General features: G+C 33.1%; 1 protein-coding gene across 1 annotated transcript; it reads left to right on the forward strand.

The window, feature by feature from the left end:
- Window positions 1-960: 960 nt before the first annotated feature.
- Window positions 961-18,541, forward strand: LOC134269522 (scavenger receptor class F member 2-like). The gene is made up of 5 exons (XM_062751726.1): window positions 961-1,148; window positions 6,859-7,101; window positions 15,730-16,317; window positions 18,071-18,182; window positions 18,367-18,541. The coding sequence occupies exons 1-5, from the start codon at window positions 989-991 to the stop codon at window positions 18,539-18,541; spliced, it is 1,278 nt and encodes a 425-aa protein (XP_062607710.1). The 5' UTR covers window positions 961-988.
- Window positions 18,542-18,862: the final 321 nt, after the last annotated feature.

Here is an 18,862-nt window from a genome sequence, read left to right on the forward strand (position 1 = left end):
AACATTAGAAATGTAAAAGCCATAGCTTTTCTCGTGTGTATTTCTTGTGACAAGAACTTTTTTGGGTACAGTCAACTTTTATTCAGCTTTAACTTGTGCCATATTTTTTTGGTTCCAACGTCAAGGTTATAAGAAATGAATCATACTTCATATGTAGAGTATGAAAGCCACAGCACCAAATATTTATAAGTTATAGCTCAGGTTAAAGTTGGATAAAATTCTGAAAAAATGGATCAAACTCTAAGTTCAAAAGGTCAAATGTAATGGTACCCCAAGAAATGTCTTGTCACAAGAAATACAAGTACCCATTAGAAGTGTAAAATCCATAAATTTTTCTCATGTGTATTTCTTGTGACAAGACCTTTGTTTGGGAACAATCAAGTTTGACCTTTGTTTGATCTTAGAGTTTGATCCAGTTTTGCAAACTTTTATTTAAATTTAACCTGTGTCATACCTTATGGATCCAAGGTCAAGGTTTGAAGGTACGCAAATAAAGGACTTTTCACAAGAAACACACATGTGAAATATAAAGCTATCGCTTCAGTTAAACAAAAGTTATTTCCAAGGTTAAAGTTTTGCTGACAAACAGACAGACAGATATACAAACAGACACGGCAAAAGCTATGTACCCCGGAATCCTCTATTTAAGTGAAATAACAGAAAAGTTTTTTTGCTGTCGTGCATTCATTGTTACATGTATATGACCTTTTACCGAGTTTCTGAATATAACTTTACACATTTTACAAAGCATGCATAGGAAGAAGAAAAATTGAACTTAAATTATATAAATATACATGACTGTAAAATCTTTTTTTGTACATAAAAATATCGCAATGATAGAAGGACCTCTTTTAAAAAAAAAATACTACAAATTTCGAGGTGTTTTGGTATTTCTCATAACGTTCTGTATTTAAATGCATGTTTTTATAATCATCTTTCAGTAAATTTAAGCAGAGTGGCTGGAGTTACTGCTTCACAAAGCTCAACAATGAGTTCTTTGGTTGTATCACATGCTGTTGATAACAATTACAGTCAGTCTTTCCCAAGCTGTTCGCATACCGCTAAGAACAGGAACGTGGCTTGGCTTCAATTAAATCTTGGAAAAATTTACAGTCTAAAATCAGTCAAAATATACACCAGGAATGAAGGTAAAGTAAAAAGGCGCTGGGGAGTAAACTGTTATGGTTTATACAAACCATATTTCCTTGTCTTCTTTTAAGATAATGATATCTATCTAATACATTGAACTAAGTAAATGTAATTCTTTTAAAAGAAGTAATAATTTAAGCATTTGGGGTCTATTTTTTCAATATATTTTTAATTTTGGAACCAAAGTCCTACTTTCTTTTTCTTTCTTTCTTTTTCTCTCTGGTGTGTCTTTGTGGTAGGTGGGAGTGTTAGGGTGTTTGTAAGGTTTGTGAGAGAGAGAGAGAGAGAGAGAGAGGGGAAAACCTATACGGTTTAGAAAGGACATTTAATTTGACATTTTTGACTTAGACTATCTTCATATTATAATCATTTTAGTTATTAATACTGAACTTAGTACTGACAGTCAAATAAAATAAAAAAAAATTAACAAGGATGTATATTATTGTTCCACATATAGTGACTGTATAATTTGAAGAGGGACTTTCTGTTCATAAACAATAATTACTTACTTTATTTGTATATTGATGTAAATTTCTGTAAACAATTTTGAAATGGAATTGATCAGAAAAAACAAATCAGGTCCATCAATACTTAGTCATTAAATTTGAACGGAAATACTATTCTATAATTAAAAGATTCTCGATCAAGAGTAATACAATTAGGAGCTTTGAAGTAGATCGTGTGTAGGGCTAAAACTCTATGGTGCAGAGATGAAGACCGAGTGCATAAATATTACTAAGGTTGATATACCTTGATTGGATGAGGGTGTCATGTTGGTATTCATAGGTCAACGGAAAGACCTACGGACAAAGTGTAGGTTGCATTGCAATGGTAAGACAGCTAATGAAAAATACTGTTGTTATCCAGGACCAAAAATACCCTCTGAGCATAAAATATTCTGTTTTGCCGAATAGCAGCAAATCTTCTTTTGGCTTTCATTTGGACTTATCTCTTGACCAATCTGTTGGTCTAAATTTCCGGATGTTACTTTAATTACTTTGGAGATTTGGTTCAACTGGGAATCACTGTCTAGTTAGGAGACTATACCAGGGCATCAACAATAGTGGGAAACATGGGATAATTTGCATAACGGGCGAAGCTTATTATGTCAAAATTATCCCATGTTTCCCACTATTGTTTATGTCCCTGGTATAATCTCCTAACTAGACACTGATTCCTTATGTTTTCATTTTTACTTGAAACAACAATCTTGAAATAAATCAAAGTACCTGTTAATTTAGTAGATTTGAAATGCACGAAGCATTCCATTTTTTTCCCACTGCCCCGCCCCATGACGTAAAACTTTACTATACAAAATTGTCTCATAAAACACGAAACAAATTTAATGATTGTAGTCAAAAATCAACATTTATGTAATAAACAACAAAATAATTTTAAAATATGATCAAAGCGCTCTTGTTAACCTAAATTATATATGTGACCTAGATTTAGGTTGTCGGAAATACAAGCACGCTTATGCATGTATACCCTATTTCACTTCTCCATCCCAGATAGCATGACTACGTTGGCCCAACGTTGGCTAATGGTTGGACCGTTGGCCGATGGTTGGCGTTGGGTTTACAACGTTGGCCCAATGTTGGGCCAATGTTAACATTACACTATTTTACTCAGAGGCCGAGGTTGGTTGGGGACACAACGTTGGCCCAATATCGGGCCAATGTCAACATTACAATTTTACTCGGAGGCCGAGGCTGGTTGGGGACACAACGTTGGCCCAACGTTGGGCCATTGTTGTTGGCTTGTCACCACTAAGTTGACATATTTTGATGGGAGTACAACATTGACCCAACGTTGGGCCAACATTGGTGAATCACGTTCTTATTTTGTCGTAGTTTGTTGGGCATACAACGTTGGCCCAGTGTTGGGTCAATGTCATCATAACAGTATTTTACTTAGAAGCTGGGGTGAGGACACTACAATGACCCAACGTAGGACCACTGTTTACAACGTTGGCCCATTGTTGGATCAATGTCAACATTACAATATTTTACTCAGAGGCCGAGGTTGGTTGTGGACACAACGGTGACCCAACGTTGGGCCACTGTTGTTAGCTTGCCACCAATAAGCTGACATATTTTGTTGGGAGTACAACATTGGCCCAACGTTAGGCCAACGTTGGTGAGTCACGACATTATTTCGATACAATATTTTGTATAGCCAACGTTGAACCAACTTTAGGTGAAGTCAGAATTCAGGAAACGTGAACTGTTTGTAATAATATCGGACAAGAAGATGGAAAAGTGAAAGAAAAATAAATAGTAAATTATGTACATTTAATGTTATACATATATATACCAACCATGAGTACCTAAAAACATGCATGACGATGTATCAAGTTATATAATTTTTATATTTTTTAGTTTAATGTAAACTTTTAAATATGTGTAAATGTTAAAAAAAACACTACTAGTTCTATAAAGTAAATGTTTTTTGAGAATAACATAACATAAATTCAAATTAACTTGCATGTTTTAAAAAATGTAAGACGAGCAAGACACACACTTTTTAAAGTGTTGCATTTAGGGGGCATATTCTAAGATAAGAGAACATTTTCTGACCAAACAATTAGGCCAGGGTTTTTCACAGCGTGAGACTGGCCAGTTTCTATAGTAATTGTGATATCTAATAGGACAGGATGGTCAAATCTGCATCCTTTTAGCACGCCTAACACTTTATTCTCGGATGTGTCCTACAGCAGAACGTTGAAGATTTTATGTTAAAAAGAAAGCTTTGGAATGTGTATTCTTTAATGTGGATTAACTTTTATAGCAATGTCCAGACATTTCACATACGGATCGAAATGTAAGTACTATATTTACCTCAAATAACATGTATTTCAGAATGCAAAGTTTGTTTCATGCGATCTTTATCATGTTTATATTTTTCTAGCTTGCTTTAGTTCTAAATTAAATATGTAACTAGATAAGTCGCTAATCACTGTATCCTCTCTGCATAAAACTTATAAAATAAAATGTATCATTGATCTATGTCAATTAATATTACCTTATATAATTAGAATCTAATTTGTAAATTTTATTTTTGATTATCTTTGAATTTTTGCTTGGGTCACTTTCGTTTCATAAATTTCTCTTATATTTTTACCATTAAGAAAACAAATTTTGGAATTGTTACTTTGTGTTTCACATGTTTCAGGGAAATCAAATCTCTTATGATATAAAGTTCTCATTTTATTTAATTAGTGGAAATAACTTGGTGAATGAAGAGGAGTGTATTTGCTGCCATGTTTTAAAAAATTGTATTGGAAGGCAAATAAAGATATCCAGCTTTTTCAAAGATGATAAGGATTTAAAAAGTAAGTAAGAAAATACGTGCTCTGTTCCCCTTACAAATGCTATACTTATACCTTAAAATAAATGCTGAAAAAAATTATGAATAATACATCTAAATAAAAATTTCGAATACACAGATTTAATTAAAAAAAAAAACTATAAACTTGCAATTGTGTAAATTAAGTACTGCTTAAATTTAATTTTCATAATTTCTCTTTCTTTTTTGAGATTTGCTTAATAAAATGGATTTTATTTTAAGGAGCTGCTCGGACTAACCGCTTGTATGCTGAATCAATTTCTATGGAATTTCAATGAGTAGGACGATGAAGGAAAAATAAAAACAAGCAGGAAAAGAAAAAAGAAAATGCGTTCAAAAATACAATGGAGGACAGCGATTGGTTATAAACCTGTTAACAAAAAGTGTACAAGTTAAATGTGTGGAAAACTTTTAAAATTTAGTTTACTTGATACAAATTTCAATCTAAATCAGAGGCAAAATATTTATTGTTTTAACTGTATTAAAACACATTTGTTATTTTATACTTTCATTTACTTTTCTTGTATAGAAACAATAAATTTAATCACTGCTAATTTATTTGTTATGATGAATTGTAAAAAGTTTAACAAGCCTTGTAAATTTATTTTAGCTAACTTGTATTTATTAAGTAGGATTGGTGGTAGATTTTTTTTTTATTTTAGAAACGATCGGATATGTTAATATACAAGCTTGTAACAATTAAATCTTTATACACATTGGGCCAATGTTGGTCTAATGTATTGGGCCAACATTGGGCCAATGAGCAAAATGACATTGGGCCAACGTCATTTGCCAACATCGGCCCAATGTTCTTGATGACGTTGGGCCAACATTGGCCCAATGTCGCATTCATTGGCCCAATGTTGGCGCAACGTTGGGCCAATATCTGCAGAAATAACACTCTACATAGGGCCAACGTTGGCCCAACATATCGGGCCAACATTGGGCCGATGAGCAAACTTACGTTGGGCCAATGTCATTTGCCAACATTGGCCCAATGTAACCGATGACATTGGCCCAACGTTGGCCCAATGTTAGCATGCTATCTGGGATATTGAAATCAATGCTGCAGTTGATGAAACGGGAGTTGGTCAGGAAACCGCTTTGTGTGGATGTAAAAATAGCAGAGAGAGTTGAGTTGCTTCGAATGTTAAAAAAGCAAAGGAAGATTAGTTGCGTACGAAGTCGGATGGTAATGACTGAGGGACGATATCTGTATCAGTTGATGGAGTGTGGCTGTGCCGATTTCTCTCCGTGCTCCAGATAGGCTGTTTACGGAAATGCAGTTCTCGGCCTCGCTGATTGTGGACATAGTTACACTAACGACTTGCTTTTATCCGAAGATAATTAATTGTTTATTTTGTTTGTAAAAGGATAAATCATACCTAATTACTTAGTAAACAATTAAACAAACAATCTATTTTTTTTATCTTTAGTGTATTTATACGCTTCTCGTATACACGCATGTTGGCATTTCCCTAATTAAAAAAAACTATAGTAAACTATAGTTTACAATATTATTAAATGTGTCAAAATTTTCGCAAAAGATTTTACAAAGTGTCAAAGTTTTCGATAACGTTTTTCAAAGTATCAAAGTTTTCGCCAAAGTTTTTCAAAGTGTCAAAGTTTTCGATAAAGTTTTTCAAAGTGTCAATGTTTTCATCAAAGTTTTTAAAGGGTCAAAGTTTTCGTTAAAGTTCTGCAAAGTGTCAAATTCTTCAATGAACTTTTTCAAAGTTTCAAAGTTTTCGATAAAGTTTGTCAAAAAGATCACTATAGTTAACCAAAGTTTTCACAGTGTCAAAGGTATACAAAAGTAAAATATAGTCAACTATAGTATTTTTGTTAGGGTTGACCTTTCATTAGTATTTCAATAGAGAACTGTACATACATAATTAACAACATTTACTTTTGTAGTGTTTATCATCAAGAAAACAAATGGAAATGGAAATATTACTCCTTTGAAGTATTCGGGACAAATATTTAACAATTCAATATAAAGTGCATTGGTCTATACTGATCACAATTCTGCTGAAACCAAACTTATTAACCCAAATAATTATTAACCCAAACTATACGATCACGATGAATTTAAATAAACAAATTTTGAAACAAATAAAATTTTTGATTGAGAGAGAGAGAGAGAGAGAGAGAGAGAGAGAGAGAGAGAGAGAGAGAAATTTCATTATCTCCTCTCACAACAGTATTTAGTATTTTAAGCAAGGAAAAATAAATAAATAAAATGAATAAATAAAGAAGGCTAAAATATATCCAAAGAATCTTGTTTTATTTTCACCTTTCACTTTTCCTTTAATAATTTGTTTATGATATTAATAGAAATAAATATATCCCTCATTCCAGCTAACTGGCCTCCATACCGTTTTCGCCAGTTTTACTTAGACGTATCAAATTCATCGGCACAAAACTCAACACAGCGAGTGCGATGTTACACAGATAACTCAACCCTAGCCACGCCCTCTCCCGTGATTGACATCCCTTGTAAACAGACGGCGAGATACGTCATTGTAGAGACTAAATACAAAGCACCAGAAGATACAGATTCTACAGGACCTATCTTAGAGATATGTGAAATTGAAGTGATTGGTAATTCATGAAAGTTTTCTTTTTAATTTTGTTTCAATAAGGAATACTAGTATATGTGCCTGTTCAACCTTTGTTATTTTCACCTGTCATTTCTCTCTTTCCAATGTCATTTCACTCCATAACAGAGGTCATTTCATCCCATCAGTATTTATTTAGACTTAAAAATTGGTAGAACTCTAAAATTATTTAATGACGAGAGTCACGCGGAATTGTACCGATAAGCACATGACGATGAACAAGAACACTTTAACACAGATATTGTAAGAACATCAAAATAGAGGTCAACACAATTCATTTCAAAAAACCTTGTACCAATTTCATTTTTGATTGAAAATCAGTCACTGCATATGCTCAAGCATCAGCATAATAACTATATGCACTGGCTCTCAATTCCTAAACAAATGTTCCCGTTATGTTTGAAACACAGCTTGTGAAAGCTATCTCACACAACACAAAAATTCTTTAACCACTTCTTTTCAAACTTTAGTGGAAGCTTTATAACTAGTATGTTATTTTAAGTTTAAATTTAATATTTTTAAAAACAAGTTTAGAAAAAATTAACAATCTTTTGATGTGTAGAAAAAAAATCTGTATTTTTTTAAAAAAGTTTTGCCGTGCTCCGTACATTAACTTAAGAGGCAATATAAAAACATTAATATTTTAAAAGGAATAAATTAATATCAAAAAAACATCAAAATTCTGCTTGAATCTTACAGATTCACGGTTTGATTTCAGAATTATCCATGGCAATGAAATCAAAATGTTTTTCCCACTCTTGGGTAATGCTTATTGTAGTGGCAATGTATTGCAATGTATTACATGAATTCAAAGTAATGCTAGTAACGTGCAAAGCCCAAAAATTTGCATTACATATATATGAAACGGTGATGTAATGGAGTCCAGTCAAACTGTCATAAACCTTAAACAAACTGCAACAGAATTCTTTTCTTTATTTTTATTTTTAATTAGTAAATTGTATTCTAATTAACATATAAACACTCTAGAAAAATATATAAAGCTTAAGGTGAAAGATGTTCTAGAGTTTTGATAAATTAAAAGGTACATTATAAATATAACCAAATTCAACTGTAATGATTTCTGTTGCAATTTGATTGAAGTTTGGTGTTTTTGAGCTAGATTTACTGGACTAATGCATTACTTGATAAAATCCAGTGTAATGCCAGCATTACATATCATAACAAAGCATTATTTATTAAAAAAAAGAAATTATAATGGACATTGATGATGAAAACTATTGTTGTATTATAATTATTTATTTTTTTTTTCTTATTTTCTGCAAATGATATAATTGAATAAAACTGTTAAAACAGTATGACATTTAACTTTAGACATGACATACAGCGCCATAGCAAAAGCATTCGCGATTTTTCAAAATGGCGGCCGTAAACAAGGACGCGCATAACAAAATAAAACTATTTTAAAAGCATGAAAAACTGACTTACTGTTTTCAACATTTTGCGAGTTGACCTTTGGATCTTATTACTGCCTGGATCCGACGGGGAATCGATAGGTATAGGTTCTTACATACGCAAGGGCGATGTTTTGCCAGATGTAAAGTTTTGTATTAAAAAATTCGTCCTTGGTTTTGATGTCTCGGGCCGTGTTTTGAAGTGAACGTGTTATTTTCAACCAATTTTTTTCAATTATATTAATGTCCGGGGGACTGTGCCGGCCATGTGATGGAAAGAATGCTGTTGTTTGTCTTATATTCACACGTAATCTTGGCTCTGTGCACGGGTGCATTGTCATCTTGAAATAGGTAAGTTTTATTCGGAAAATGCCTCGCTATAACTTGCCACAAATGTTCGTCGAGTATATCTAATAGTATATACTTTTGAGCAGTTATGTTGCCATTAACAAGACACAAAGTCCCTACACCATCGTAAGTAATACATCCCCATACCATAACTGCAACTCGACATTTACGGGGAGGGCACATGCATTGGGATAGGTTCGCCTCATTTGCTCATCTCCAGACATAAACCCTCTGATTATCTCCAATTACAACTTGACTTGCGTCAGAAAATATGACATTTTGCCAATATTGTTCCACTGTCAGTCGTCGTTTACCCAAACATCAAGATAATCGCTTTTTCCGATTAACTTCACGAACAACCATTCGTTTTCTCACAACTTTTCTTTGATAGCCTTTCTAAGAAATCTCTGGACTGTACATTTACTTACAGTTTCTGTAGGACATTTTCCTTCATTTAAATCTAACATAACATTATTTAGGGTCCTGTGCCTGTTGCTTTTGACCGTCCGCATAACCAGTTTTTATCTCTGTGTGACAACTTTCGAGGTCTTCATGTTCGAGGTAAATTTTTCACAGTTCCCCGTTTAATAAATCTATTCCAAACATATCTCACGGTAGACTCACTAATATTCAACACACGAACTATTTCTGAAGTTTTGTGTTTCTCACTTTTCAAAGTTACGAAGATTTTTTGTTTCAGCACTCAACTCAGAGGGTTTTCGACCCATGCTTAAATTCTGCTTGTTTACATTCACTACGGAAGTGCAGACGATAATTTAATATAAAATTACGTCATTTCCTACATAAAGATAACTCCGTAAAAAAAATAAACAGATATCTCTTATTTTCCATAGAGTTATCTTTCTTTTCCTACTCGAGACGCGAAAATGAGCCGTCGCCATTTTTAAAAATCGCGGATACTTTTGCTATGGCGCTGTAGTCCACACTTTTTATTACCATTTCTAATTATGATATCCAAAATATTTTCAGACTCAAGTGGAGATATTTCTAAACAGAATTCCAGGTCTAATATTGAACTCGCAAACATTTCCACTTCTAAAGATATGAAATCCTAAAACTCAGAATCCCATGGGAGAATGGTGGGATTTTCAGTCCCACCAACTATCTTACGTTTCTCACACGGGAGAAAAAATATCAGATGGGATGTTTTCTCTTATTATACCTCTACTGTAATTACTCTATATAAATTTATTGTACCTCTTCCGTAATTACACTATATAAAATTAATACCATAAAACTGTCTATTTTTCCGAGAAGAGACTACTGCCTTCAAATGATGATTATTCCCTGCAAAATCAGAGCTACTCCCTCGTGAATATTTATTAGTAATTTTAACTAATCAAAGTTTTCAGAAAGCGGAGCGTTCATTTAACCAATCAAAGTGTTCAGTAAGCGGTGCGTTCAATGAATCTCGAGTCTATGACGTCATGTAATTACAGCAATGTAACAACGACGTCAAAACATTTCGACATGCGATTGAATTCTAGAAAAATGAAGACAACGACAATTCCTCGAAATTTCAGTGAAAATACTTTTTAATTTTTTTTTAATTGTTTAAGGATTCGATGCATTACTTATCATACAATGTGTTAAACTACGTGCATTTGTTATTATGCCTGTACAGTTTTTTTAAATGTCGGAATACATGTATCTGGTAAAAAAAAATAAATCGCCTATGATTGATTCGGTATAATACAACAGTTATGGAATGGGAACTTAAAATTGCAAATTTATGGTTCCCCTCATCAGGAACTTATTTCCCTTAGTTTCCTTCCTCGGGGAACCATGAATTTACTATTTTCCTCGTACCCATTCCATAACTGTATATTTAGTGGATTTTTTTCTCCCATGAATTTGTTCAAATGGCATAAATATGCATACCAGGTCTAGCTCTAGACATTATGTAATTTTATTTTATCTTCTACGGATTGGTAGGCCATCAAATTACACACACATACACACTCTACTGATTTCAAGAACATTGCTCCAGAATAAAGGAATGACACTTTACAGACGACTCGGAGAATGCTGATTACATAAAAATCTTCTGCGTATTATATTGCTATATTTGAAGATTAATAATTTTAAAACACTTTCATTTATAGCCCCACTGAAAGTGACACTGCGATAGATCTTTTCTTTAACCAATCCACTATTAAAATAAAAATTAAAAAAACACGCTACGAAAATATAAATTAATATTGAATATCATGAATAGCATACTGGGTGTTTATCTTCCTTTGTCGCATAAATATATCACATACAGTAATTTATATCGAAAGTCGTGGATCTAAATGGAATGAACACATTTAAAAAAAGTAATTCATAGTGTCAAGAATTAGTAAACGCTATTTGAAAATTGCTTTGACGATTGTTATAATTATTTAGATACAAGAGAGTATATTTTTTTAGAAAAATTAATTTTCATTTTGTACTTTAAATATTTCAACGACTATAAATTTTAAAATATCATTAATTTCGTTTTATATTGTTTTGGTTGATATTTTCAAAGGGAGGTAACTCGCGTTTTAGACCAAGACTGTTTTTTCACCTGTAATCGGTAAGATGCACCGCGACGGTGTGATTTACCTGGATTACTGAACCGCGGGGGCACGCGGTTTTTACCTGAGACACCTGTACTAACCGCGATGAGATTCACACCGCGGGGGTGCGCGGTAAATGCATAAACCGCGTTGACTGTACTGTATATATATATATATATATATATATATATATATATATATATATATATATATATATATATATATATATATATATATATATATATATATATATATATATATTTCATCATTTTTTTTTCCAAGGTTGTGATGTAGGTCATTATGGTGAAAATTGTCTGTCTTGTCAAGGTTGCTCAACATGTGACATCAATAGTGGCGAATGCGGTATGGAAAATACATTTACTGCAAATTTGCTGTTTCAGCAATGAAAATATATAATCTATTATAATAACTGTTACTTTAGAAATGCAACATGCAAAATTAAGTATCGCATTTACTCTGAGGATTTGTTTAAGAAATAAAGTCCGCGTTTTCGTGAATGTTGCAGAATAACCTCCGAGGTCAAGAAATGTTGTTTGAAAGATAAAAGCCGAGGCGCTAGCCGAGGCTTTTATATTTCAAACAACATTTCGAGACCGAGGAGGTTATTCTGCATCATTCACGACAACAAGGACGTTATTTCTATTCTGCAAAGATCGATAAATACGGCTGATCGTTTCCTCTATAGAGAAACGATTTAGGTCACCATGTCTCGATTTCGCTGTTCCATTTAACACCAGAGGTAAAATTTTTGTTGCTTACCTGTGTATAGAATGCAGACGATTTGAGCTTTCATTACATTAAAAATAGCCTTTTCAGATTATAAATTTGTTCGTTATATGTATTGATCAGTTAGAATGAATATACAATAACAAAATCATTTTCCTGTTTTACTGCTAAAATCACGTTGTTTAATGTGTAGGGACGTCCGTGGAATAGCCCCGCTTAGCTATAAAAAGCGACATTCATCAGCGACTTGATGCAATTTACAGTGTTTATACTGCAAAAGACAACACATCGATGCGGTCTAAACAAGTACTAGTATTTCATTCTACAGCCAAACATGCATTTGAATTGTTCAGATTTGATACGTGTTTCTGATCTGATAATTTTTTGATGACGTTCGTGATTTATTGGAGAATAATGTCCGGCGGTTTCCTTTGAAGTTTTCAATAATCGTGGTAGAATTTTTTATTTAAGTTGATGAATCTCTTGTTATTATTGCTGTTGTTGTTGTATTCGTAAACTATACCAGTTCTTCAGTGCCTTTTTAAATGAAATAAAAACCTCAGCAATTCATATTTTGTATACATCAGAGGCTGAATCGAATCTTACATTAATTTTACTGTAAAAATCTTTTAGACATCATGGTCTTTATATTTGTGCCTTATAACACATTAATTTGTAACCATCAATTTTTACATAATTTATTGTTAATGTGAGGAAAAATACTGCTATACAATAGCTCACCTGTATGGACAATTACATAAATATAACTAGCAATAAAATTGTTCATCAATCAAATTTTAGACAAAATTATTATTTTTATGTTTTTTTAGAGACAAAATCTTATCCTTTTTACAGTCATTGGCACGAATATTATTATTTTTAGCTCAACTGAATTGAAAACTCAAGTGACCTTTTCTGATCAAAAGTTGTTGTCCGTTGTCTGTCGTCGCCGTTGTTATTGTTGTCGTCGTTGTTGTAAGCTTTCACATGTTCATCTTCTTAAGAACCAGATGGCCAATTTTAATAGAACTTGCCATATGGTAGCCTTGGGTGAAGGGAATTTACGTTTCTTTAAATGAAGGGCCATGCCATATTCGAAGACAATAATTATGAATTAATGATAAATTAATGCTATCTTTTAAAACTTTTGTTTTCAAGAACCACTGGGCCAGGCAGAATGAAACTCGTGTAGAAATATCCTTTTGTAATGAACATTCAATTCTGTTTTAATCAAAACCCGCGACGGTAAGGTTGGGCTACAATGGGGTTTCAAAGTTTAACATAGATATACATGAGGAAAAATCTGTCATTGGTCAAAGTTATATGAAATCATTCTCTAAAAGTGTAGATTCATGTTTGTTCAAATCATGATTCTTGGGGTGGGGGCACAAAGAGAGATAAAAGTTTAATATAGGTATACATAGGGAATTTTTCTTTAAGAACTTCTTCTCAAGAACAGCAAAGCCATGATTGTTCTTAGTTATATGGAAGCATCCTCTGGTAGTGAGATTCAATATTATTCAAATCATGACCCCTGGTGCAAAAGTGGGGTCATTGTGGTAAATCAAAGTAGGATTACATATTATAATTTTTTTTCTTATTCTTCTTCTTTAGAACAGCAAAGCTGTGATTTATCATAGTTATATGGAAGGATATATGGAAGAGTGGGTCAAAAATTGGGCACATCAGAGATTTACATAGGAATAAAAATCGTTAAAATTCTCCTCAAAGCCATGATTGATAATCAATTTAAAAACATCATTAATGTGGATCATAACAATTATCAACACAGCCATAACATATGCATGTATGTGTCATATTATTTCAAAAGCATTCCTAGGAAGTGTATATTTAGGTTTGTTCAACATCCCCCCTCCTCCCTCGAACCCACTTTTCAAGACTGAACTGATTTTTAGGTCACCCGAGTAAACTCAGGTGACCTATTGCTATCTGTTTTCGTCCGTCGTCGTGCGGTGTGCGTCGTGCGTCGTGCGTCGTGTGTTAACATTTGAACATTTTTAGCTTCTTCTCTGCAACCACTCGACCAATTTCAATCAAATTTGGTATAAAGCATTTATTGGTAAAGGGGGACAAAAATTGGGAATTTCATGGTCCCTGCCCCTCTGGAGCTGGAGGGGTGGGGCCGAAACCACCAAAATTAATGTAATCTTTAAAAATCTTCTTCTTTACTCCTGGACATCAAGCCGTCAAACTGTTAGCATGAATGTAATAGCCATTGAGTCTTCTACCAAACTGTGAAATTCATGGGCCCAAGATCAAGGGTTCTAGTGCTAGGGTGGGGCTCTATTGATTACAGTATATAGTAAAAAATGCATCATTTTTTAAAAAATCTTCTTCTCTGCTTCTGGGTAGTAAATAAACTAACTAAACACACAGTTATGATGAGCAAGAATGCCTCTTTCAAAATTGTGAAGTTTATGGCCCCAGGGTCAGGAGTTCTGGTGTTAGGGCGGGGCTATATAAATTATATAGTGAAAATACATTACATCTTTGAAAATCTTTTTCTCTGCTCCTGGGTATTAATTCAACTAAGTAAGTACATGTACATAGTTATAATGAGCAAGAATGCCTCTTTCAAAATTGTAAATTTTTTTGGCCCATGGTCAGGGCCATGGTTCTTAGGTTAGGGCGGGGCTCTATTGATTATATAGTGAAAATATTTTACATCTTTGAAAATCTTCTTCTCTGCTCCTCGGTAAATAAACTAACTAATTACATAGTTATGATGAGCAAGAATTCCTGTTTCTTAATTGTGAATTTTATGGCCCCAGGGGTTCTGGTGGTTCTGGTTCAGGGGTTCTGGTGCTAGGGTGGGGCTCTATTCATAATATAATGAAAATACATTACGTCTCTTTGAAAATCTTCTTCTCTGCTCATTGATATTAAGCAGATGAATATCTATGTATATCTATATAGCCTAATGATGAGCAAGGGCCATTCTTCCTGAATTGTGAATTTCAAGGCCCCTGGGTCAGGGGTACTAAAGGTGGGGGGGGGGGTGTGTGCTCTTCTTATATACTGAAAATCAATTAAGGGATTGAAACCTGCTCCTTGATATTAATCAAACATTTTTGATAAGCAAGGATGCATTTTCCAAAATTGTGAAATGCGTGGACCAAGGGTCAGGGGTTTTTGTGTGGTAGTAGCACTACTGATTAATAGAAATGCATTTTTTTTTGTTCTCCTACTCTGTCTATAGGTATTAAGTAACCAAAGAAACTATGCTAAATGTATAGTTAAGATAAGTAATGGTGCATTGTGAATGCCATGACATCTACTTTAAAACATGAACCAAATATAATCGCTGGAAAAATGTTGTATGATGCTCAGGTGACCTATAAGGCCCGTGGGCCTCTTATTTCTTTACTTAGCTACATTCAAGTTGGTTGATAAGGTTAGCTATGTGGCGCCTGAATATAATAATGAGCAAAATGGACCTAAAAATATGTTTTGTTTCAGAAAATTAGTTTTAATACTTACAATTAAAATAGTTCTTAATTTTTTAAAAATGTATTTAAGATATCCAGTGCAGCATTACTTGCACTAGGGGACTATGTGACGACAGTGGGCTATGTGTCCAAGGATGTATCAGTGGTTACTGGGGAAGCAACTGTATGAACCGTTGTCCAGTAAATTGTTTTGATAACAACTGCCACAATAATGGTTCCTGTATTGGCTGCTCAAGTGGTTCTTATGGAGATTATTGTACCAAGAAATGTAACAACAGATGCAATTCAAAAGTATGCAACCAAAATACGGGAGATTGTGCTGATACCTGTGTTGTTGGATATTATGGATCAAAATGTGAATCTCCTTGCAGCACCAACTGTTCCTCTGAATCCTGCAGAAAAGATGACGGGGCATGTTTAAATGGGTGTAAAAATAGTTTCTTCGGTTCTCGATGCGAACACTTGTGTAATCAACAGTGTACAAATACATCATGTGATGTTTTCAGTGGACACTGTGTTGGAGGTTGCAATGAAGGATTTTATGGGGCATTTTGCAACCTGACCTGTAGTTCTACGTGTGCGACTTCTAAATGTAATCAGTTGGATGGCGTGTGCAACGACGGGTGCTTACCACACTGGAGTGGAAAAACTTGTGAAGGTAAAAGTTTTATTTAAATGAATTATTTTGATGAAAATCAAAAAGATAACGAACCATAAATAATGCAACTCTGGGAAGCAGGGAAAAAATTTTGGGAATTTCTAAAGTCGGGATCGAATGCCTAAGAGGAGAAAGCATCGCCGAATCCTGTTGACCGGTGTCTCTTGTATTTGTTTAGAGGACCGATAAATAATTAGTATCATAAACGTTGTAACAATAATCCGTTTTCAATTAAATGTTTCACCAGAAAAATTTGTTATCAGACTATTAAAATCATTTGATTATGATTTCAATTAAAAGCAGCTGAATTTAAGGATAAAGTGTATGGGGTTTTTTTTCATAGGAAAATATAAATATATTCAAAACAAAACTGAAAAAAATTGAAAACCATTTCAGTATATATAGTGATGATGTTAGATTCTTTGTTACTTTCTTTTTTTATCTTTTATCCTGCGTACACAACGCCTAATGTTTAAAATAAAGCACAATTCCTATTTAAAACATTCGCATTTCTTAATTCTTAACTGATTAATAATTTATCATATGTAAAAGTCCACATGCTATTAGATTATAAAATATATATAACAAATCCATGTGTGCAAGAAAGATTTCCTTCATATGTATGCCCTGCTTATACGAGGGTTGTTCGAAAAGTTCGTGGACAAATGTCATATCTTTTTTATTTGACGTCATATGTTATCCAAATTTGGAAGAAATATTTTACCAATAAATCCAAATGATATTTATTAATTTTGACAAAATATTACGACTGATTAAAAACTTATCCAGATTTTAAAAATGCAAAAATTGGATCGCGGAGCAGGTTAAAATTTAGTCAGTTACAGAAAATACAATAAATAATGTCTATAGTCACATTCTCTGTAAAATGGTGGAAAAACGAAAAACTACCTAGAAATTCAATTTAAGAATTGTTACAACGATATGTGTACCAAATTATGGTTTTATATTTTGCTTTGTTGAAAAGAAATCAACTTGATAAGTAAGTAGTCCTTATTGAAAACGACAAAAACGATGACATTTTAGAACGTCACGGAGCAGCAGATACCGAAGCAATTTTGTGTTTTTCTAAGGAAAAATCCCGATTAAACTCCAAAAATGTTGAAGGAATCAAGAAAATATGTCACAAGCGAGTTGTGCATGTGTGTTCAAATAGAACAGGCAATATTTGAGTGACAGAGACTCTGTATCGGAAGAGGATGACCAGCGAAGAATCATTTTTACTGTTAACATCTGAACAAAACTTTAAAATTTGAAACGTAAATGAAAGACAAAGGCGCTTCAGAGTTGCTTATCCTGTGAAAGCAGAGTAAAGTACATTTGTACTAAAAGAAATTAAAACCTTAACAAAGAAGATTATACAGTGAGATCATTTCTTAAAAAAATAAATGTCAAGTATTAGAAAAAGAATTAAATGAATGGGCATTGGAATATTCTGTGTGAAATGTATAGGTATAGTATCTATTATAAATTCTCGACGCTATGTGTTGACGCTACATTGCCGTTTTGTGTGCTCCGCGGGTTCAAAACATGTTGATGTTAAAATGAAGTAAATTTATTTGTGTTAAATCGAATGGAATGAAACTTCACACATCAAGAAAAAAAATATTTTTTTCATATAATAATGAGCTTGTTTTAAATTTCCAGTGAGTAATATAACGAAGATGGACATCGTCCACGAACTTTTCGAACAACCCTCGTATTATTATCCATGCAATTTCTTTTTTTATTGTAGCTAATCAGCAATTATTTGAGAACAACACGAAGACTGAAGTGTATTCGGCTTTGTATGTTGTGGTAGCGATTCTGTTAATAAGTATTTTTCTCAACATATTTCTCATTGTAAGGTAAGAATATAATTTATTAATTTTCTCAAAATGATTTTTTTTAACAAACAATGAAGAAAAAATGCTTGACTGTATAAATGGAATAATGAGCACTATATTTTACAATACATTAATTTTTTTCTTGATTTTAAATACATTTATCTACCATTCATTTAGACAGTTTTGATATTTTTTTATGTTACAGGAATGCTCGAAAAAACATTAATAAAAGACAGAAGACAGAACATTTAAAAGAAACTTGCCATGTTGATCAAAACAAAGACGCAAACAAAGCAGTTTATGACAGTGTAGAAGATAACGCAGGCTACCACGAACTAGGTGAACTAAGTCAACCCTCTAATTATGATCAACTCAAGTGAATGTAGGGAACTAAGTCAACCCTCTCATTATTATCAACTCAAGTGAATGTTGATCTAGTTTTGTAGATCTTCTGAACCGAGCTTCGAGACTGCTACTGGTTCTGACACACCAAAAAAATATATGATAGTAACATTGACAAGAATATTAAAGAAGTTTTTTTTTTTAATTGCAATTATTATGCAATTTATTGCATATTACTTAATGTATAGATACATGTAAATATATGAAACAATTCGGCATATGCTTATTTTAGGTGTTTAGTACATGTATGCATAGTGAGGAATCTGTGCTTACCAGGTATTTTCAATCAATGTAAGAAA

The sequence above is a fragment of the Saccostrea cucullata genome, unplaced genomic scaffold, assembly GCF_032062105.1.
Source record: "Saccostrea cucullata isolate Sc308-1 unplaced genomic scaffold, CSIRO_AGI_Scuc_v1 ctg1372, whole genome shotgun sequence".
Taxonomy (NCBI): Eukaryota; Metazoa; Mollusca; class Bivalvia; order Ostreida; family Ostreidae; genus Saccostrea; species Saccostrea cuccullata.

Coding starts and splice junctions, on each gene's coding strand:
- LOC134269522 (XM_062751726.1), top strand. CDS start 989: ATGAGTTCTTTGGTTGTATCACATGCTGTTGATAACAATTACAGTCAG. Junction 1,149..6,858: donor AATATACACCAGGAATGAAG/GTAAAGTAAAAA, acceptor CCCTCATTCCAG/CTAACTGGCCTCCATACCGT. Junction 7,102..15,729: donor ATGTGAAATTGAAGTGATTG/GTAATTCATGAA, acceptor AATGTATTTAAG/ATATCCAGTGCAGCATTACT.